Source organism: Syngnathus leptorhynchus, chromosome 21 (assembly GCF_054491065.1).
Source record: "Syngnathus leptorhynchus isolate UIUO chromosome 21, UIUO_Slep, whole genome shotgun sequence".
In the NCBI taxonomy this organism is placed as follows: domain Eukaryota; kingdom Metazoa; phylum Chordata; class Actinopteri; order Syngnathiformes; family Syngnathidae; genus Syngnathus; species Syngnathus leptorhynchus.
The window spans coordinates 3,267,857-3,291,561 of record NC_141215.1 but is presented as its reverse complement, the minus strand read 5'-3'; the positions used below and the strand labels follow the sequence as shown (position 1 = coordinate 3,291,561).

General features: G+C 40.7%; 1 protein-coding gene across 2 annotated transcripts; it reads left to right on the top strand.

Moving 5' to 3' along the window:
• The first annotated feature begins 337 nt into the window (after nucleotides 1-337).
• On the top strand, nucleotides 338-22,825 carry kcnc2 (potassium voltage-gated channel, Shaw-related subfamily, member 2). 2 transcript variants are annotated; one of them, XR_015063159.1, is made up of 5 exons: nucleotides 338-1,100; nucleotides 17,050-17,983; nucleotides 18,119-18,289; nucleotides 19,300-20,367; nucleotides 20,896-22,825. XR_015063159.1 is itself a non-coding variant. In XM_085902652.1 (4 exons), the coding sequence occupies exons 1-4, from the start codon at nucleotides 540-542 to the stop codon at nucleotides 19,434-19,436; spliced, it is 1,803 nt and encodes a 600-aa protein (XP_085758778.1). In that variant the 5' UTR covers nucleotides 338-539; the 3' UTR covers nucleotides 19,437-22,825. The 2 variants fall into 2 exon arrangements, 1 of the variants encoding a protein (XP_085758778.1); XM_085902652.1 differs by having other exon boundaries at nucleotides 19,300-22,825.
• Nucleotides 22,826-23,705: the final 880 nt, after the last annotated feature.

Genomic DNA, 23,705 nt, shown 5'->3' with positions numbered 1-23,705 from the left:
CAAAATAGAAGTTTTGAATGCTTAAATCCTTCCCCAATTGCAGAATGACCCCACCCCTCCCCAAAAACAAAAATCAATTTCTTTTTTTTCCTCTCCTTCACTCAAAGCAAAATTCAACAGGCGAAGCGCTGACGGATGACTCATCTTTAAGAACGGATAGAGATCTAAAAATGCCAGCATTACATATTTAGATGTGCGTTCAAATTTTTGGGGAAGGGGTGGGGGGTGGGGAGCGTGCGTGACGCGCGTCTTTGCGTCTTGGAGGAGGGCAGGGATGAGAATGAAGAAGAGGAGGAGGAGACGCGCGTAAACGCCACCGTCGTCCTGACTCAATCCGTGCCACAACAATGGGCACCTTTTGCGTTTTTTTCCTAACTCAAGAATCTCAAGGGCGTCTTGCGGATGAGCCCGGCAACCAAAAGAACCCAAACGGAGCTTTTTGACCGCCCAGCATCAGGACCGTGGACCCGCGGGTGCGTGCGCACCGACTCGCTCAACTTCCACCCGCTTCTCCATCGAGTCATGTCTGATCCCGAGCGATGGGCAAGTTTGACGACAACGAGAGGATAATCCTCAACGTCGGGGGCACCAGGCACGAAACCTATAAAAGCACCCTGAAAACCTTACCGGGGACGCGCCTGGCCCTGCTCGCCTCCGATTCGGACATCGGCTCGGTGTTGGATCAGCTGCAACAAGTCCCCGGTTTCATCGAGTACAACGCGCGGACCAACGAGTACTTCTTCGACCGCCATCCGGGCGTCTTCGCTTACGTGCTTAACTACTACCGCACCGGTAAGCTCCATTGCCCGGCGGATGTTTGCGGACCGCTGTTCGAGGAGGAGCTCTCCTTTTGGGGCATCGACGAGACGGACGTGGAGCCGTGCTGCTGGATGACGTACCGGCAGCACCGCGATGCCGAGGAGGCGCTGGACGTTTTTGAGCTCAACGTGGACACCGGGGAGCAGGAGGACGACGACGTGGGCAAGAGGCTCGGCATCGAGGACGTGGCGGCCGACGGGAGTGGTGGAAGCCTGTGGAGAAAGTGGCAGCCGGTGGTTTGGAACCTCTTCGAAGACCCTTACTCCTCCAGGGCTGCCAGGGTATGGACGCGCGGACAACAGTGCTTCTTAAACTTTTTGATACCTACCAAAAAATATTTGTGTTTATAAAAAGTCTAGTAGAATAGTAGGACCAAGTGTTCATAAATCAAGTGATGGTTGAAGTCCTAAAAAGTTTATATTAGTGTAAGCCATTTTAATGTAATGCTTAGTGCAATAGATTCATTTTTAAATTCGAAATTTTGTTCAGATATCAACCCATGCTTACGCTAATTAATCTTTAGCTAACCAAAATTCATGTATAAATGAAAATGCAATGTAAAAAAAATAATGGCAATTTAATCCTAAAGATTTTCCCCAAAATGTTGATAAACATTAAATATGCGGAAAATGTGTGTGAGTCAAAGAATAAATATATAATTTTATTTTTAAATAAAAAAAAGGGGGAAATCAAAGGGAAAAAGCTGACTGTTATGCTAAAAAAAAAAAAACAACGTTATTGATGCAGCAGAGAACCTACCTGGAGTGAACAAGATTGCGTTTGCTCTAATCTATTTTGTGAATCTGATCAATCACCAATTTTGCATAAAATGCAAATTATCTATCGATTCCAATCTAACCGATTAGATCTGTAGAACTTGGAGCTCTCATAGCCTCCCTCTAACCTGTTTTCCAGCTTTGGTCGTATCATTAAACGCCTGAGTGTGAAGTTGTGACGTTCATTTTAGTCGACAGCGGAGGGTGATATTTATCAACGTGACGGCTCTCTGAGATCAATAAAAATTGACGAATGATTAAATTAAATTCTTATTCTACAAGCACACTATTAATCAGACCTCACATAATGCACTACTGATCACAAGCAAACAAATTCTACTTTTCTACCCAAGACTACCATTGAGATCTTTTTACGATTTTGACGATGTGCCCGATTGTCAGTAAAGCAAACGATGAATTGTCTTAGCCATATGCCGCTAATATTTACACAAACATTCCAACCCGGGACAAAAGGTAACAAACCTCCTCTAGATATTGGGTGTTGCTAAGATACCTCTCCAAGTTGACTGTAATCGGAGCTGTGTACATTTGGACTTCCTCTTTTGGTTAACTAATTAACTCACCTTTCTAATTCTGATCACGTGTATACAGACAGATAAATTGCCATGACGTGATTGCGTTTGTGTCACCAGGCGAGGCCGAAGCAAAAAAGTACACGACTCTCCCTTTAATGAACTTGCTCGCAAGCGGCGGTGCCAGCAATCGTGTTTCCGTGGGCTCCCCACGCTGTTTCTATTGTTGTAGCCGTCCTGCTCGCGCTTCCCTCTCACACGCAGCCTCTCCGATTGCTTTCAAACTGACTACAGACTTCTGAATTCAGTCAAGTTGAAAATACAATTGTAATATTACGAAAATAAAGTTATTTTAGGAGGATGATTACAAGAATAAATGTGTAATATTTGACAAATTATAACTAGTTATATATATCCACACACACACACACTTCAGTAAGGTGTGTTAATGTGTTTGTCTCATATTTCTTTAGTTGTCCTCGGGAACAAACTTGTGACGGTAACAAACTAAGACAAACCGATATCATTTTCCATATCTGCTCGGAGGTAGGGATTTTACTGCCTGTCCCGTAGTCCCCCCCCCTCCCCCCTCTGTCTCTTTAGCCTCACATGCCTCACCCTCACCCACGCACCCCCCCCTATGTCCGCTTCCCATCCCCGTCCGTCTATGATCTCATCCGAGACCGACGCTTGCTTTCTTCCACTTAAGAGGTTAAAGAAAATCCAAGCCGTCTGGGTGCCGCCTGCCGCACGCCTGAAGAAACCAAAGCCCGGGCTGCACGCTCAGCCTCCGAGTTGTCATGGCAACGTCATCACGGCGGCCTGTTTTCATTCAGATCCGTCTGCTCTGTGAAACGGATTGATTTCAGAAACCTGCTCGACCATGAACGCCCTTATTGCTCGGTTACCTCTTACGTGCCAACTTGATGCTTTGGGAATGATGCGTGTGACGCGTTCACCAAAACCTGATGTAAACTAAACTAAACTCAAGTAAACTGAAGTAAGCTCCATCCGCGAAGAAAAGGTAAAACAATCAAAAACAACAGTCTCTGTTTATTAACCCGACACGAAAGGCCAAACGTGTCAACGGAAGCATCAGTTAAAGTAGCCCACATCCTGACCAAGCACAAAAAAACGATGGCAGGGTCAATACACAGCTGGGAATCATTATTCTGGCGCCATAAAATTAGGACCGGTTGACATATCCGTATGAGTCAGCTTTTTTCTGACATGAATATCTTCTAATCGGAGTTCAGAACTAGACTGACAGATGAGCATTTCACCGATTCCATTTGAGTGATACGCTCTTACTCACAGCTGAAAGTGGAAGTGTTGATGTGTGAAAACGATCGGGATGCGGCATGCCTTGAACTCGTTTGAATCTTTAAAATACAGGAATGACGATACAAGTTCGTACAATTGTTTTTTTTTATGTTTCTGTCCGGTGAACCTGTGCTATTTGTAGACTAGCAAAGCTATTCAAACAAAGAGGCTCATAAACCATCAACACCATGCAGCTAGCATGTTCACAATTATGAAACTAAGGTACATAGACGATTGTATTCAGTTATTTAAAACAAATAACGATCCTCACCTAAGGCTCATCAATAGTATATATTATAGTAGTACGCGATAGAGCCAAAACAAGAATACTCACTTGCGCTATATATATAAGTTAGCGATGCTAACAAATCACCAGTACTATTTAAGTAGCTACACTATTGTTTGGAAGCTTTCGCCCATTTTGAAAACCTTATCCAATCCCGTCACACATACAGACGCCGAGACCTCGCTACGTAAACAGCAGCGGGCCCTGACGGCCAGCTAGGGCTAGCTAGCTGTACTAGCGTAGGCGGTTATGGCACGCCGCTGGGAATGTCACCAGCCGCTGTCAGTCACGTTAATCCGCTCCACCAATCATGGTGGCACGCCCATGCTGTTAACTGTAACAGCTTGGCGTAATGGAGCAGCGGGCACGGCTGGATAAGGACTCGGCACACTGACGCTAGCGTTGTGCTGTGAGTCATTGTTGATGATACTGTAATGTTTGTTTCCTCGCATTTTGATATCTGTGACTTTATTTATATGGACAAAAACAAAAAATGGACCCAGAATTCCAGGAAAACAAAGAATTCTGATATTTCACTGACTGCATTACTATTGGTCAGGCATCTGTTTAGTTCTAGAAAATATTAGAGATGTGTTGGATAGTTAATCAAAGCGACCGGTTCACTACGCATGAATGGAATCGTTCCTTGCCGGCTATATACGGCGTCCCGTCAGGGTGCTTTCGCACTCCCTGCCTTGTCTGTCATCTCTCCTCATGCTCCTCAAATGCAAAACTTGCTCACTCACTTGCAAAGGAACTTTTAAATTATTTGGCATCACAAGTCATGCGCCAGATTTGGCAGCAAGCAAGATTTATTTATTTATTTATTTATGTGGAACGTTTGTCTCAAAGTAGCAACGTTTGGTGCCGACTCCATTGTGGTCATTTTAAAATCACAAAAAATATTTTTGGAATCAGTCAAGATTTAATTCCAATTTACACATATAGAGGGCGCTCAACACATCGTTTTGGGCTTCGACCAATATTGCATTATGAATGACGAAAATAGATTTTTACTATACCGTATTTTTCGGACTATAAGGCACACCGGACTTTAAGGTGCACCTTCAATGAATGGCCCATTTTAAACTTTGTCCTTATATAAGGCGCACCGGACTATAAGGTGCACCATTGCATCATGTCAGATTTTTAATCCAAATCAAATCATTTTCCATTTTATCTTTTTTATTTCAACTTCAGATGCAACAAATGACTTTATAATCACAAAATAATGATCCATAATCTTTTTGATTCATGATTCATAGTCATCAGCAGGCCACTTATGATTGATTTCATGACACAATGCTTCGGGCCAGTTTAAATTTAGGAATTTGGTCCATATATAAGGCGCATTGTCGGCTTTTGAGAAAATTTTTGTTTTTTAGGTGCGCCTTATAGTCCGGAAAATACGGTAATTATAATTTGTCTATGGAAATTTCCGTTGGCATTTTCAGATATAAAGTCGATATGCTTTTAGTTCTATCATGCATTTAAGAACTCAAAAGGTCCGCGCCCTGTCTCGGACCACCGGCAGAGGCGGTGAAGCGACACCTCTGTGTTGAAATTCATATGAGCTATCAGCCATATGTTGAGATGAATAATTCATATGTATGGTATTTTTTCCGAAAGACGGAATGTTTCTCAAGGACATTCAGATAGACTGAAAGTTTCCATTTTTTCCGCACCGTTTTGCGCAACCCGGAGGCTCGCTCCTTTCAAGGGATAATGGAAATTCTCACTGTCAGGCTCATATGCGTTACTTGAGACTCGGTGGGCTTGTATACCACAAATATATCGTAGAAATTAAAAATTGCCTGAAACAGTTTTTTTTCTTCTTTACGTAGTAGTGAAACTTGGCACAATTGAGGAAAATATTTACATTTGAAAGTCGAGTACTGCTTCTCCCTCCGCACAACTCAATTTGATAATAATAATGAAAATTCTCGCAGCAGACTTTAGTCCCTCTAAAGTTGTTGTTTTTTTACGATTCAGTAATAGCAACCAGGCAGAAGCAACCCTATTAGTAATTCTCTACAGGATTCAGACTTGCGGTGACCCAAATGACCCTCGAGACCTGCTCATCAGACTCCCAGGCAGAGGATGATGTTCATGCCTGACTCCGCTCGCTCTCTAACAAGGAGTGTCAAAGTATTACTAGCGAGAGCAGAATGTCGAATGAAATTTCACTCTTACGAGTCCATTTTAATCAGCTGGCATCGAAATAGCTTCATATCATTGAGGTCTAGTCACAGTGACATCCTAGAAGGCCTGTGGCTGAAACTCCAGGATCAAGGATGGATTTTTAGCTACAGTGAGCAGAAATGTGTAATCCTTCCAAAGTCAAATTGCTTGTTTCCAAATCGGTCCCGGTTCAGTATCTGGGTGAAAGTGATATCGTAGGACACGCAATGACTCGGCAGTTTCGGGATTTCCTCCGCTTCCTGCGATTTGTCATCGTCACCTTTGATCCAAATAAGTTTTCGGCTATGTTTGGGTCTTGCTAGTATGCTGTGAATGCATTTTTTTGAATGCACGTTTTTTCCAGCTGTTAGCAATAGCTAATGTAGCCATTTTAGCTAACAGTGCTAGGATAGCATAATTAAGCTAAAGCTAGCTTTCTCTCGGTTTAGAAAACAGCATTTTTTAAATCTTTTTATACTACATTTCAAGATCTATACTTTTCCCACTTACTTTCAAAGTTGAATCCAGTTTTTTTTCCCCCAAACAAGTATGTGTACGTTTATGCTAGCCCACCATACTACCATTCTGCATCACACCACTATTTATGCAGAACGTGTTCATTGGTAGTTGGTTCAAACTTTAACGATATCACATTTAAATACCGTACCGTTTCAGATCACACTCAAAACACCAGCACGCAAATATAATCCTTTTATCAGATGCTGACAATTATGATTTTGATCCACCTCGAACCACAACTCTTGTTCCATTAGAACCGTCTTACAAAGACTAAAATGGGGAATCGGGATGATCGTTACTGGTCAGTGGTGAGCATCCTAATTTGTGGCAAGGAAGAGCTTTGTGTGTATGGTAAATGAACAACATATAAGGATTTAAAAAAAAAAAAAAAACATACTTTAAATTAAGCTAACCTTTTCCATCACTATAGTTATCACGAGAATCGTTTGATCCCGTTTTGATCTTCGTCCGCCTGACGGCGGGAGGTTGGTAAACAGTGGCGCTGCCCTTCCTTGACGCCATCTGGGCAAGCTTTTGCTCTCCCACTCCCGCCGTCACACCGCAATGCTAATGCACTTCCTGTGTAGGTATTGATCGCGGGATGACGTTGACAAAAATATACCGTACATGCTTAGCTACCACAAAAAGGTGTCTCTGTCCTGCTCAGGGCCTGTGGAAATGTTATTACTAGCCACTGTATACTAGCCGCGGTGGCTAATTCGCTACCGCTAATGTTCCTTCAACCTCTCTGATTCATGAAGTTCTTTATCGGTTGTGATAAATTAGGTTACGCAAGTGACTGTAAGAGACCAGCGATGAAGCATCGAAAACCTTTCTACTTAAACTTAATGTGGAAATGACGTGTGGTCTCAGTTGTGATTTTACAATACCTTGAGTCACAAGATTATTTCCGTGACCAAATTTTATTCGTATATTAAATCAAGTCGTCTTAATCTGGGACATTGTAATTGTCGATTTCGACCAAGTTGGAACTGTCCTACTATTTACGGCTTTACTCAGTCAAAATGATTGGTTTGTCTGTGTGTTCGGGGACCTCAATTCACCTAAACAATAACTGTTGTTGGTTTTTTTTTCTTCGAGGGGAGGTGTTTGATGAAATGACTGGATATTTTCGAGAGGTCTATTTTTCATCTTTAGTGTAAAGTAGCGCAATGGGAAAGGGTAGGATGAGTCACATTACTCAATACGGAAAGAGGACCGACTTTTGCAGCTGCAATCTGGTCATCATCAATCTGATTAAAAAAAAAACAAAAAAAAACCTTTGCTCTATTTTGGATTTTTTTTCTGCACTGGTTGTGGAAGTTCTATGGACAAATTAAATCTCATTGGCTTCAAGTTTCCTCAAGTGGCTTGATCGTGATAATTCTTTCCACCTAGTCTGTAACCATTCATGTTTAATGACGGAGAATACTGGCGGCAGTGACAAGAAGGACTTGTAAAACTGTCATGTTAGGAATGGAAGACGCCCGAACAAGGCAAGAGTGATTAGACCCTGAGAAAAGGTCGAATTTTATGGGTTCGGAATAGAATAGAGGTAATTATTTTGTGAGTCATCCAGACATACCAATTACAATTTCCAAGTTTAGTTGAGTCTCGGTCTCAGTTGCAGATCATGGCTTCTTCAGTTAGATTTAGGGTGGACCAAAAAAAAAAAAAAAAAGGTTCATTCAATCTGATCACCGATCTATTATTGATTTACGTCTAGGGACGATCTATCGGGAAAAGTTTGGAGATGTCGCAAAGACGGACAAAGTCACAGAGTAAAGATGATTACACATCAATTTTTATGCGGATGGGACACCCAGTGGTTCGTAATGTTCCAATAATGTATGCAGCTGGGCCAAGGCAGATACATTTGTCTGAGCCCGAGTCGCTTGGGATATCTCCCGTCTCTGTGTTAATAATTTCTCAGTGAGGATGCTAATGGATTACGTTTTGGTGGAGAGAGTGTTTGGATCTAGACATTTAGGCGGGGCAGCTTTCATCGACGGAAGACACTAATCCAAATCGTCCCAAGTTTATTTACCTCGGTATCCTTGGTTTCTGAAGTTTCCGTGTTATCTTGGGAACCCAAAATTTTTCCATGATCTCGGAGACCACCAAAAAAGGTCATAACCACCAGATCTTTAATATCCAGCTGTATTTTCTAAAACTATTCTAAGTACGAGTTCCGTGGGAGCAAATGAGGCGGCACCTGTTGAGCCAGACCAGACGATCAATCAGAAATGGGCTGGGTCCAAAAAAACAGACTCACTGGGGATAAACTCAAATCTGGCCAAGTCTCTTGGCTTTCCCTCGACTGTGCCTCACTGACTTGGCCTACATTCAGGTTTTTTTGTTCCCATCAGAAGGATATTCTTAGACGGCTCTTTCAGGGTTATTCTTTAAAGGGGGCGGGGGGGAATCAAACAATCACAATTATAGGAAGGTCGAGCTTTCCCTAGTTTTTGCTTTCCTTTGAAGGAAATACGTACTTGCAACATATTTGATATAAAACGGCAAATTACATCAAGCGACGTATTTATATATAATTTTGTATATTAATCCAGAAATTACACTCGTGTTAATTGCACTACTTTACTCACATGGCTCCCCCCCCCACACACACACACCTTCCTCCCGAAAGGTGTTACGTTTGATACAAAAAAAGGGTTATTTTTAGAACGTTTATGAATCGAGTTAAAGTGTAAAATGGCTGCAACAGGGAGGTCAGACTCTGATCATTTGTCAACAGGATGGACTAAGTGAACCTCAAGGCACAAACAGCTTTGCTTTGAGATATCACGTCATTCGAACATTAAAATCAAATAATAAATAAATTTAAAAAAGATCTATTCTAGTATAGAGCCTATAAAGTGTTTTTTTTTTTTTGTCCCCCTGGAGTATGGGGAGCCTCTGGCAACGTATGTCCTCCTTTTTATTCCAAAACTTTCCAGTTTAATTTAATCCAGTTTCCATCCATTTTGTTGGTTTTAAACTCCACAATGTGCAATTCTTACAATTTATAACCACGATATAGCAAATGATGAAAAAGACTTGTGAACAGTTTGTTGAGTTTACAAGCCGCCTCCTACTTTCTCTCTTTTTATCTCTCTGACCATGGATGGCAGTGACCTTGAGTTGGAAGAATTTGGAAATCACAAACCCAGTGGAGAGTCTAGGGAGGGATTAGTGTTTGTTTTCCTTGGCATGCTTTCATGGCAGAAGGTGACACCCAGACACAATGGTGAGCCAAAATCTAAAAAAAAAAAGAAGCCGTACGTTCTGAGAACCGCCCCCCCCCCCCCCCTTATTGAACTCATTTGTGCTTGTCCACAAATGTCTTCTCATATCCTCCAACGTGTTACAGTTCTCGCCTTTGGCAATTCATTTCATGCGAACATCAATCTGCAGTGCCGCCTCGTCACTCTATTGTCGCCTTGCTTATATCTTTGTCACCTTCAGGGGGGAAACAATGCAATGTTTTCATCATTGCTGTCTTCATTTCTTCACCTCTCCATCTTGGGGATTCTTACCAGCGAGTATTTTTTTTCCCCCCATAGACTAAAAAATGTCCGAATCTGCACAGTGTTCAGTGTATTGAGAATTCCAGTGGAGAATAACTGTTTTTAAAAAAATTCTCGATTAGCTCAGAGTAAAATAATACCTTGTTTATTTCGCTACAGGGTTTGCAGAAAGTTATTTTTAGTTTTATTATATGTCTCGAGTTCATGTAGGGAAGTGTTTTGTGTAATAATCATTGCTAAAGGGGCTGGGGTTCTCTGTTTGTGTGCTTCTCTTCTAAGTCGGTTCTATTTTGCCAGGGCTTCCTCCAGGGTAATTGTCCTTAACTCGATGCGGAACGCCAGATAAGTTCAGTCGTAATGCCCGGTGTTGATAAATATCCGCTGGTGGGCTGCTCTAGTATACTCGTGAGGCTCAAATGTTAGCATGTGTGCTGTAAACAGGTATGTAGATGATGGAAGGAATTTTCTGAATTCAAAATGTTTGTACATTAGGACATAAAAGTGTTTCAAGATATGAGCTGTAAGGTAAAACAATATATACTGCCCTCTTGTGGCCAAGACATACACACGCAAAGGAGCAGCACAATGTCGATTGAGTTGAAGCAAAAATTTATATTCTAAATATCTATATATATTTTTTTTACATTATGTTTGATTACAGGTAAAGTAAAAAAAAAAATGGAATAACTGCCCTCGTATGACTCGTCTTTTTAAATACTTAAACATTTAAAATGCGTAACTTTTCACTGGTTGTATAGCGCTGCTACTCTGTCAGTGTGTTTGATAGTAATGGGAGCCGCTTCATGAATCATTAAAGACATTTTTCTTCCAGAACAGAGTGCAATTTGGATTAATGGACGCGGGCGATGAGAGCTTTTCCATTTTATCTGTATTATTTAAAGAGCAATAGTCGGACAATGGACGGTCAGAATCCGAGCGAGCCACAATGAGCGGCAACATTCATTATCGTCACTCGATTGTCTCGCTCTTTTCTTTCACCATGTCTGTAATCTGCTTTTGTCTTCCATTTTTCATGCCTCCTTTTTTTTTTTTTTTTTTTTGAGCATGGCCAGCTCCCTTACTTGCGCTCGGTTGCCTCTCTACTGCTGTCTCCTTGTTTCCGAGGCTTTTTATCTAATCAGCTTTCAGACAGAAATGCAATTATTGCACTAATGGTAAGTTTGATTCCAGAGAGCGTTTTGGCACTTTGTCATTGCACATTTGAATAAATGTGACTGTTCTTTGGGGTTTTGATCCAAAAGTAGAAGCATCATGCTAAAACTATGAGAAGAATTCTGGTTTATTGATCAAGACAATAGACAAAATATCAGTTTAATTGGGTACCAAAATAAAAATTAAATTATTGATCCCCAAGCAAAACAAGATTTTTTTTTTGGTGGCCTTGAAACACCCCAGAATGTGAATAATTGATGTTAGCCAGTTATTCCGCACCGACTGTAAATTTACAAATGTGAAAAGCAGTCGCGGCTTTCGTTTCACTCCGATTCTGCAGGTGGCAGTAATGAGTAAGGCTGAAAACCTTTGAATTAAAAATTTAAAGTTGGATTTTTAACTCTTTGAGTGCCGTTGACGTGAAATACCATCAATGGGAATTTTATTGAAGAGTGCCAGCTACGTCAATTGCCGTCAACCAAAAAATCTTTGGCTAGTTTTTTTGTTTTGTTTTGGGTGGTATATGAACACATACAAAACATCTGAATGAGTTTACTCCATTTTGACAAAACGATGGCAAGTCCACAGGTCCAAGTTTGTGCTCACATGTTGCTTTGTCAAGACGCATCAAAATTCAGCTCAGCTCAAACTCGATCGGTGCGGGCTTTGTCGGATCATCTTCTGTCTTTTGTCACAACGCTCCGCAACCGCCGCTTTCACATTCCTCATCGTCATGGCAACAGAAGATGTCCCTACCTCATGTCTCGGCAAAGATGTTGAATAACGCTGAGCTGTTATAGAATGGAGCAGACCAAAGTAAAAGATCTGCTATTTTTTTTTTTTATGCCCGCCATTGTTTTTTCACTGGTTGGAACTTACAATTTTTTTCCCCACATAGCATTTTGCAGGTATATTTGTCTTTCTATGCTTCTTATTCACCCAAAAACTCACACCTAAGAACTATGTTAAAATAAGTTGAGGAGTTTCATTAAGACCTGTTGCTCTTTGCCGCCATCTTGTGGCATCTAATTCCAAATTTCACATATGGCACTCAAGAGACTTGAGGAAAACGTGTGCGTGCGTCCTTGAGCGTGGTCACACAATAAGGAAGATGTATCACGCTTGTGCTCGCCTTGTTTCACTTAGTACTTTCATTTCCACTCTGCGTGTAATTGCACGTTTTCTTTTTTAATGACAATAATATATTCATGTATTCAGGAAATCATGGGAGGGCTGAGCAAATGCCTGCCAACTAGGCTTTTAATCATGACAGAGAAAGACGTCCACAGACATCTCGTTTCGACACACAAAGGTAAATAGCACACATCGTTTGCTACGCCGAAGAGAAAAAAAAAACTCTGAGTAGAAACGAAAATTAGCTTTAGAACCTCAAACCTCAGTTGTAACTTTCAAAAAGATTAAAGAGGATAAAGAATATATGTTAGTTTTGTTGTTCCATCATCAAGTATCTGTCACGTCAAGGATTATAACGCGGTGACACAGATGCTAATCGTTAGCCTGTATATGGTGTTTTGCGTTGTTTGCTAGCATTAAGCTAACTAAACGGACTCAACAGTTGTTATACGACTTTATTTAGATTCAATTGGATGGCAGCTTTTTAATAAGTGACAAATTTATCTACATGGACTGTTTCTTATCTGTCAGAGTATATTTTACTCATTTCTTCTGATCCTGTTGTCAAAAGCGACACCTCCAACGGCAAGCGCTTCACGACATACCGACTCAGACATGCTGCCGGCTATTAAAATATCAAGACGAGGTCTAATGAGGCCACACGTCTGCCATCCAGGCCACGTTCTTTCTGATCCCTCCCCTGTTTCAGATTATCCCGTCAGACTTTCAGATGTGTCCTCGCCTCGAAATGTGATTAATGTCAAGTTTAGTCTCCCGGGATTTGGGAGCTGGGATTTAAACACATCAAATTAAACGGTTGTGTCTTTTATTGAAAATTGGGCCCGTCACTGGGAAACTCCATCACAACTTTTTAGTGAAGCTGTATGGGGAAGTATTACTTTAAAATCCCAGATGTGGCTTTTAGACGAGAGGAAAGATGTTTTAATGTCGAAATCAAGGCAATTAAAAATGGAACAATTTTTCCAGAAATTCTTTCACTGGAATAGTACAATATCTTAATTAGTCATTTAAAAGCTGATCTAAATTATTCTTAAAACATCTGAAACTGATTCTTGTTGTATGTTAGCTTCATTGAAAGGGTTAGCGTTAGCCACCGCAGCGCTAATTCTTAACCAGCCGCTTTCGTGGCATCGACACATTTGTTGGGAAGACGCATGTCTCTGAACTCTAGTATAAACATCAACCCACACGAATCAACGGCACGTGTCAGCTATAGGCAAGCTGTTGAAATATTAACAGGAGACGTGAACACATAAAAGAGCGCGAGTGAGACCGAGTTATATTTAGTATCGCAGTCTCCCCGGGACTGTCAAGACATTATTTTTATCTGACTTGGAGGCTGTAACGTAGCATTTATTTAGTCTCAATGGATGAATACTGTACGTTCGTTGACGCTTTGTCATATCTATTCCTTGCGTTCCTGTTTAATTAAACATAAAATTGTATGAATTCCGCATTATTTATGTCAACAAAACGCACAACTATTATATTGCAAAAGTTTGCTAGCTTAATGCTAACACACGATGAAGTACCTCATAGATGAGCTAATGAATTAGCATCCATACTGTGGTGTATGCAACATACATTTGAACACAAATGGCTTCGCAATATTTAAACTGACAATATGTTTTGAGATCTTTTGAGTTCCGAGTGTAGTCACGTAGCAATTTAAACTCACGAATCAAAGCACCACTGTATTATTACCTCCAGTCTTCCAAAATTGGCCTTTCTATTGACCCCGTGTGACAGTGACAAGTCGACAGAAGCTTTTACCCCCACTTTAAACATCAGATTAAAAAGAAAATGAATTAGTCAAATGAGCAGAGACATTTTTGAAAGGCTATTTTTTTTTTTAAGCCGTGGAAAACAATTGGCTGCCAAAAGCAATATGGGTTTAGCAGCTTTCCCCTAGCGAGCTGGCTGTCATGTCACGCCACGGCTGTATAATGAGGAAAAGGAGGTGTGTGTTTGTGTGTTTGTGGGAGCGACAGCAGGAGACAATGATGGGAGACAACAAGGGGATCAGCAAATCCTTTTGTCATGTGCAGTGGCTTCGAAATGTTTTCTTTGCTTCTGTTTTTTTTTTTTTTGTGGTGCCGCTCGCCTATTGATGTGACTTTATTGTCATTCTCGTTAATGGGCAAACATTACACTGCAATGGATTCACATTACAATTGAGGGGGAGAATATGGCAGCTAGGAGATGAAAATATAGTCGGGGCAGACGCTTTTTTGTTCTGGTTGTAGCCCTTGCCCTCGGTCGTCATGGTAACGGAAGCCAGACTTGGCATCGGTGCAACAGGAAGTTGGGGTGGGGTGAGCAAACCTGCTCCTCGAAATTGACCGACTTCTAAGTCTTACAGTATAGGAGGAACTCTTTTGCTAACAAAAACAGCAGCACCCATTGATATAAACAGAATACAAGAAATAGCACAAATTATTTTCCCTATCAAATAAAACAACCGTTCATCTTCCCATACTGCATTGTCCAATTCAACATCTTGAGCTGTAAAAAAAAAAAAGATGAAGGTGGTGTTACCATGGCGGCAGCTGATCAAGGGAAGACGTGTGCCGCATGGTGTTTGATGAAAGGAAAATATCCTCTGTTAGATATTCTGGGACCTTTTTTCTCTCGGGCTTTATTTTCAGCTTGCTTTTGTTTCAATACAACCTCATATTATCCAAGCTGGTCTCTATAGAATGAGGCTGAGATGGAAGTCAATTACTTGGTAGTTAAATTATGCAACAATGAGCTTTAATGAGCCATTCAGTGAAATGCACAACATAATATTGGTTTAACTGGTGTTTAATTTTAGAACGAGATTTAAAAAAAAAAAAAAAAAAATAGACATCATGCCTGTTTCTCAGCGTGAGTCGTTCCCTCCTCCAGACCTGCCGCGATTACACAGCACGCCAAAGCGGATTTAATAGATTAATAGATGTAATTTAACGTATTCAGTTTTCATTCATTAATTACAGAAAATATGAGAATTTTTTTTTTTTTTTAAAGAAATTCAGAGGCAGCTTGTTTGACACTCATTTGCTGGCTCCCACGTCACTCACCAGGTCAGGCCCCGCCTTTTAAAGCCATAAACAGATACTACGGGATAAAATAAGGGTTCTGGGTGTCAGCCAAAATATTTTTTTGATTTAAATTAAATTATAATTCTTTGATTAGGAAGCAAATTCTACCACTCGTGTACAGCTGATGATATTGATTGAATTCGTTTCTCCCAAAAATGTCTCCTCTCTGTCAAGTCGAGTGTGACCTCAATATCTCTATTTATGTTGCGTTATTTTTGTCTTTCTTCAACTTTAATCTGCAGAGTACACGCTTAGCAGTCCGTCCTCAATGTGACTCCCGGCGAGTGTGGCGGTTAAGAGCAGCATGAATAAACAAAAGGACATATCAGTCACTCCCCCCGTCAACTGCGTCTAAAAGGGTCAAATAAATGAAAGCGATGTTGATTTGACTGTCACTTTTGGGGTAGACAATACGTAATATAATTAAGTGCTTTGTTGTGTCTTTGACGTTGATTTAGTGGCTAAGAAAAACTTAGCAGTGCATTTGAATATGACATTGACTTTGTTTACGGCAGTAAGATAACTTCTGATAAAACATTTTCATTATGATATTTACACCATCAATCATATTCTTGGCATTTGTATAAAAAAAGGAATTTCTGTTCTGATCCTAAAGCGAAAAAATATTTTTAGACCCAAATAAACGACGTGACAATCATGGTGAAGAGTTGTTGTTTTTTCTATAAATAACTATTAAATATATTTATATATTTATAAATATAAATTTAATATGTATACATATATTTATTTATTTAATAGAAATGTTTTTTATAATATAAATATTTTATAAATATATTTTTTACGTAAGTTCCATACACTATTTGTTGAATCTATTCTTAGATGAGTTTGAAGGAGTTAATTTTTGGGCTCTCGTGTCTCATTCCTGGGCCATACTTTCTGAGAATCACCCATTTGAAGACCCTCCTGTATAATAACAACGATGACTCACAATCGTTTACAATCGTGTGCTAAAAGTAGCAACCGATCAGGTGCACCCCGCTGCCAACTGAAGAATTGGACTGTCTTTTTAATGCAATTCCAAAAATGAGCATACCTTGATTTTAACTCGAATGAAATGTTTACATGCACTTTACTTGAAAAAGTATAACAATTTTTCATCTGCATAAAAAGTCAGGCAGTATTGTCTGCAGTCTCTGAATTAGTCATAGGCTTTTTGTGGTTGGTTGTATGAATATAATAATTCTCTCTAAAAGCCATGAAAACTTGTATTTACGCTCACATGGGCTGGAAATGTTTTTTCCGCCGAGTAGTCTCTCTTTGTCTATAAGAGTATTTCGTTAGCTAAAAGTTAAATTGTGTTTACCCTGAGAGCTTTCTTGTTACTTCTCAAGCGCATAATGACTCCCAGCGTCGTTACTATTTATAATCTCACTTGATGGTGGTAGAAATTGCCAACAATGGTGCTTAAAAACACAGAATCGTACATATTCCCGTACCTCATGTCAACACGTAGCGCGGAGAAAAGTGCCTGTTTGTTTTACTTGCTAATAGATTGTATCCCTCTCTGGAGGCGATTTAAATTGAAGCAAGTTAATTAAACTTGTCTGGGTTTACTCTCTAGCTCAAGTTAATGATTTATCTTGATTTTTGTAAGGAGGCTTAGCCACTCTATCGGGCCAAATAAACTGTGTGTGTTTCTCTTCTCTCTTGCAGTTTATTGCCTTTGCATCTTTGTTCTTCATTCTGGTTTCCATCACTACCTTTTGCTTGGAGACCCATGAGGCGTTCCATACCGTCATCAACAAGACGGAGGCGACGCGAAACAGCAGTCTGCCCGATTTGGGACCTCAGTACGAGATAGAGACTGACCCCGCGCTCATATATGTGGAAGGCGTTTGCGTCATCTGGTTCACCATCGAATTCCTGGTACGGGTGACCTTCTGCCCGGTCAAGTTGGAATTTGTTAAGAGTCTGCTCAATATCATCGACTTTGTGGCTATATTGCCTTTCTACTTGGAAGTAGGCCTGAGCGGCCTTTCCTCAAAAGCTGCCAAGGATGTGTTGGGATTCCTCAGGGTGGTGCGTTTTGTTCGTATCCTGCGTATCTTCAAGCTCACCCGTCACTTTGTGGGACTTCGAGTGCTGGGCCATACGCTACGGGCTAGCACCAATGAATTCCTGCTGCTTATCATCTTCCTAGCATTGGGAGTGTTAATATTTGCCACTATGATCTATTACGCCGAACGCATTGGCGCTAAGCCCAATGATCCGACGGCGAGCCTCCACACCAAGTTCAAGAACATTCCCATCGGCTTCTGGTGGGCCGTGGTGACCATGACCACTCTGGGATATGGCGACATGTATCCAAAGACCTGGTCCGGCATGGTCGTGGGCGCACTGTGCGCTTTGGCGGGAGTTCTTACGATAGCCATGCCCGTGCCTGTTATCGTCAATAACTTTGGGATGTACTACTCCCTGGCCATGGCCAAGCAGAAGCTCCCAAAGAAGCGGAAGAAACATATTCCTCAGGCAGTACAGGGAGGATCCCCGACTTACTGCAAAACTGATCTCACCACCACCTGCAACAGCACTCAAGGTGACCTATGCCACGTCAAAGGCGGTCGGGTACTTGAACGCAACCGCTCAGGTAAGCCGATGCGGGACAATCAACTTCTCTCGTTGAAATGAATGGAAATTAGATCCAACTCATAAAACGGTCGACTCAAACTATTCCAAACAATTAATGTGGGAGTGTGGTTGACATGGTCGTTACCGCTCGCAGTTCTGTCGGCGGACTGTAGCGGTGGCAGCGACCTGACCATGTCTCCAGAGGAGAGGGTCCCCATGCGAAGGTCGAGTACACGGGAACAGGACCGCCGAAGTGGGGGGACATGTTTTCTACTTGCTGCTAGCGATTACAACTGTCCTGCAGATGGAAGCCTAAGAAAAACAGGTATGCATTCTATATACTGCGTTTTTATTTTTATCTGACTACCATCGTGTCTGGTATCCTAAGCTTTAATTTTACAGCCCAACTTTTTGACAAAGATTAATTAGTTACAAGGAATTCCAATAATTACTACAGGGCAAGTATCTATAGAGGTTTGCTATGCCAATGCAATCCAAGATAGCTTTAAAAGCCATCTGTTGGAATTACCTATATGAATATTTAAACTCCCCCATTAGGGTGATACGAGGAGACGTTGCTGTAAGGGTATTTATTAAACTTGTTACAAATTCACTGATGAAAATTGATGGCTTGGGTCCATGGGCCAAGAGGGGTTAGTTTCATACTCTTGAAGCAAATCAGTGTAGTCGAGCAATAATTTTATCGTACTTTAGCAATGGAGATAAAGAGTAAATTGTTAGCTTGTTTGGGTACTACGGTATTTATTTTCAGTGGGCAATTTAAAATCAAAAAGCAAGAAAATTAATTCAGTCTTTTATTTGTATTATTATTATTTTGCTAATTTGAGTTAGGTAACATTATGTTTGCTAGCACGTTTTTTAGGTTGACGTGAGTTTGGTAACATTAATATGATTATGTTTGCTAACTTTTGCTAGCATTAGTAAGATTATGTATGCTAACACTAGCTAGCTGACACTTATTTTTAGGCTAACGTTAATTTGGTAAGATTATGTTTGCTAACACTAGTTACCTGCCACAGTCAGTCATTCAAGACCGTATACACCCTTAAAAAAAAAATCTGTGACCCCAAGAAAGTATTGATTAACTTTATTGTGCCTTACTGTGATTGTTCGGGGAAATAATCTGTGCATGCTCTCACCATACACAATGTTATAGTTGCTCTATTTCACTCCTGTCTCCTGTCTTGCCATGGTTCACTCGGCCTGGACTTGGATGCCTGCCTGCCTGCCTGCCTGCCTGTGTGTGTTCATGTCCCGCACCACCACCACTTCCACCACCACCACCACCACTTCTTTGTCACGCCCCATCCAAAGGCTACGAGAAATCTCGAAGCTTAAACAACATAGCGGGCATGGCTGGTAGCGCCCTGAGGTTGTCTCCGGTCACCTCACCCTACGGATCACCCTGCCCGCTTCGGCGTTCCCGATCCCCTATTCCCTCCATCCTGTGAGACGTTCCGGCACCGCCGTACTTTTTTTGCATTAACCCGCTCCATATCCAATCACAAAGTGAACTGTATTAGATATCGCGGCTAGACCTGTAGCAAAGACTGATCAGCCTGAGTGTGCTTGGCTATCATCCTCCTGTGTCACTTGAATTTTCCCTTTTTTTTTTAAATTTCATATTGTCATATTGCAATAAAAACTGACTGATGGCTTTCGTAGTAGCAGCCATAACATTTAATCAAGGACATGTTTATAATCAGGGATATTAGATGTTACTCTATTTCCATACCCAGAGGGAAAAGATGTGCTTCCATTGAAAAAAAAATATGACAGCTGTTGCTTCATTTTATTTTCATTTAATTATGTTTTTTCTCGTAGCGTTTGTCACGCACATCTGTCGACTTCTTCACTTGCTCGTGTTTTTTTGCATGGACTCCACTCTGTAAATCATGGTCGTCTGCAAGCCATGTTACCAAGGGAGACCTCATCAGGCACACTGTGAAAATATCATATATATGCCGCCATGTGGAAAAGGAAGTACTGGACACCGGTTTTTGATTTGGTTTTAATTATCGGGACCGGGGTGCAGTACTTGGCTTCAACCTGCAGAGGCGCTGTTGAGTCACCCTCTATAAATTCCCGAACAACTTGACATCAGAAATGAGGAGATTTTTTTTTTTTATTCTACTCACATTGTTAAAATATTCCCGAGACAATTCTTGTAACTTTTTGGAATTTCCCAGTCCTGATGCGTCGAATCAAGAAAAGATGTCTATCTTCCTTTTCCACATGACTGCACATATATGGACATATAAGTATGTTTGTGGTTGTTCACTCTTAGATAACTGCAAAGAGATGGTGTTTACTGGTTTCACACAAGCAGAGAGTGGCGTTCTATCTTAATGGCTTTGGGAAAATCAACGCCTTGGCAGAAAGGTAACCCTCTGCATGGGTCTGTGGGTTCAATGCAGAAACCCTCTCAACATTTCTATCCCGATGTTTTGGTTGTATGCACTTAAAGATGGAGGTCGTTCAATAACCTTTATTTGAAATCCAACTTCAATTCTCCAGTGTGCTCCAACAGGTGTAGGCTTACAAACTTGGACCTCACCCATTCCTCCATTACTACCAGTAGCAAAGGGTTGCCTAGCAACTGGCTTGCAGATGATACTTATTTTGCACATAAATTGGCCAACATAAAATCAACTAAAATGAGCACTCTTAAAAAAAAAAAAAAAAAAACATTCCTTCTTGTCTGTTGAGTAAATTATTGATCACTTCCATCTAAAACACAACGATAGTAATACACCATGTTTCATTTTTGTGCATGCATTTAAAAAAAAAAAAATACAACCTGCATGGCAAGATATTTGATGGAGACAGGTTGAAAATCTAGTTTTGGTTTTATGACCCCCCTCCCCTCACTCGGGTGAGACTCCATAACAATCTGAGGACCTATTGCAGTGGGACGACCCCATTTGGAGGCATTCCAGCCACTCCTACAGGACAATAAAGGAGGAAGTCGACGTAAAAACCACTAGGAGACGGCTTCCCTCTCGGCCCGTGGCTCGGCACACGGAGGAGGAGCTTCCGTCGAGAATTCAGGAGGACTGTGACAAAGCATTTAATCCTGAGCCAACAGGACACCTGCTCCCGATAGACTTGTGTAAATAAGTCACCCATGGCAGCGTATTTGGTTGCTAAGTTGCACCGTCAAGACACTCAAATCTCGCTATGGTATCCCCCCCCCCCCTCCCTCCCTCCCTTGCAATAAGTGTATTAGTTGAGACACTTTGTGTTCTAAAATGGAGTGTTTTCATATTACCAACATCTAGTATATTCAGTATCGAGAGAGAACTGTGCTAAGTCATCTCTGCTTTTTTGGTCAATTTCAAGTCGGTTCAAACGCTCTGCTGTGTGTTTATGTACGTGCGTATCCTATTGAGAACATTTTTGAAAGGTCATTTCGGTGGACTTTTGATGTCGTCACTTTTGGGATTAGCACAGAAATGGATGAGTTGGAAGACCCCCCCCCCCCCTCACCGTGATGCAAGCGCCATTGTAGAAGTCTCCTGCTGTGCATCGAACATGCAATGACCCTGCGTTAGTGCTGCAAATGAACCAAATGATTTTGACCAGATGACTCCTCAAGACTCAATGGTGGCTAAAATCAGTTGATTCCTCCAAGAGTATTCAATGGGGAAGGGGGGGGGTTCTGGATCTGGAGTAAATGTGTAGCAGAAATTTACCAATCTTAAAAAAAAAATAAGTGGGACTTCTAGAATGGCTACTTTTGCACAGTAGCAACTCCTTGAACCTAAACAATCAGAGTTTTGTAATAAAAGGTGTATTCGGGCCACACTGAAAAGGAAAATTGTGAGAATAAAATTAATATTGCAACTGTATTTTATTTTCTATATTTTTTTTAATTCAGAAAAAAAATGTAATCCTAAGAAATTACTCCATTGGACTTGTTGGGAATCTCCTGTAATTTCCTTTTTAATGTGCCAGGCTAGACCAACTCGAGGCCCGGGGGCTCAGATTGGGCCCACCGCATCATTTTATGTACCCCGCAAAATTAAATTATGTTCATCGACTTCAGGTTTCCTGCTAAAATACCAAAAATTGCAAATTGTCTTTTTTAAGATATTACAAGCACTTTTTATTACCTATCCCCCTTTGTTTAAATAAATGAAAGAAAACTATAACTACGCAACAAAAACGAGTTTGACATCCCTGGTGGAGTCCAAGAGTGGCCCTAATGCACCTTGTTAGATTTGCAATAATCTGAGAAGTCGAAAGCGCCAATCCACACTGTGATTATAGTAGAAAATCGAGACGAATGATGAAGAGGACTGTCAGGTGGCCCACAATCCTCCTTGTGCTGCTTTACTCTTGAATTTGACAAAGGAGTATCGTTCTTTGCGTATTTTTAGGATGTTGTTGTAACTTGAAGAAAAAAAAAAAACGGTTTATTTTTCTGAATCCAGAATATGTATTTTTGTGTCTTACTGTTTGTTCATGGACCTATCCTGTGAAAGTCATGGTAGTCCAACGCTGTGCTTCATTCTCCACTGTGTCTTCAAACGTGTCGAGATTTTTTGATCCGAGTTCACGTTTTGTATGTTTTATCGTGAGGACAAATTCTAGTTTCGAGTCTGTATTCGTGGAGCCTTCGTTGGCATTCTGAAGTGCATGCTGAAAATAAAAAAGAAAAAGAAAAAAGAACCGTTGTGTCAAAGGTTTAAAAAAAAATTGACATTGTATATCATGTTGAAAAGTAAAAACTATGTGAAAGATTCACATAAACTATTTATCTTTTAATGAGTGGCTTCGGTTTCTCATTTTAATTCTCAATACAATGTGTGATGTTCGTGGAATTGTGAATTATAAAAACGTGGGCATGCTCTGACGCGAATAATGTTTTTTTTTTTTAATTTGTCAACATAGTTTAGATGAGTGTTCAATCATTTAAGTGATTTTCATTTAATTTCAATATTAGATTATTTGATTTATTATTACTATTTTAATTTTATTTTTTTAATTTATTTCCCACAGTCTATTATTTTCCTTAGTATTGCATTATGTATTTTTTGTCCAATCAGGTTTCAGTCTCTCTTGTTGCTATGTCAATCTATCTGCCCACAAAGAGATTCACGAGCTAGTCATTTTAGATATGGAAAGTCAGATACTGAATTTTTGTATTTAGTTATTTATTTATTTGTTTGTTTGTTTGTTTGTTTGTTTGTTTGTTTGTTTGTTTGTTTGTTTGTTTGTTTGGGCTCGTGTACGTTTCATCAACAGATTTGCACACTAGGCCATTTTGCTCCTTGACCGTTTGTTCTCACCTTTTCACTTTTCAACTCAAGTCTCACATTAAGCACCGTTTGGGGCACTGGATCTCTGAGGCATTCTTTACTCGGGTTACCATGGAAACAGCCACAGACGTGCCACGGAGATGTAAACAGTCGGAGCTGGGAGTGTATTTTATTCAAGGAAAAAGAACCCTCTGCATCCTACGTCCACCCACAACGAACTCCCATGCCCGATAAGGGGGCACGAGAAATTTCTTAAAATGAAAGCTGCTGGAAACAAAAGAGCAGAAAACTCCAATTTTGAATTTTACATTCATGCCCTTAGCAAATGAGAAAAAGTCATTTTAATTTTCTCGAATATATTTATTTGGGAAGACCACCTTTAAAAAAAAAAAAAAAAAACACAATATTAAATCGTCAATCAGAATGAATTCCGTGTGTATAGTGACACCTCATTAC

Excerpts from the sequence above, each read along its gene's own strand:
- kcnc2 (XM_085902652.1), top strand. The coding sequence starts at position 540 with ATGGGCAAGTTTGACGACAACGAGAGGATAATCCTCAACGTCGGGGGC. Across the intron at positions 1,101-17,049 it reads ACTCCTCCAGGGCTGCCAGG|TTTATTGCCTTTGCATCTTT; the intron begins GTATGGACGCGC and ends TCTCTCTTGCAG. Across the intron at positions 17,984-18,118 it reads ACTTGAACGCAACCGCTCAG|TTCTGTCGGCGGACTGTAGC; the intron begins GTAAGCCGATGC and ends TACCGCTCGCAG.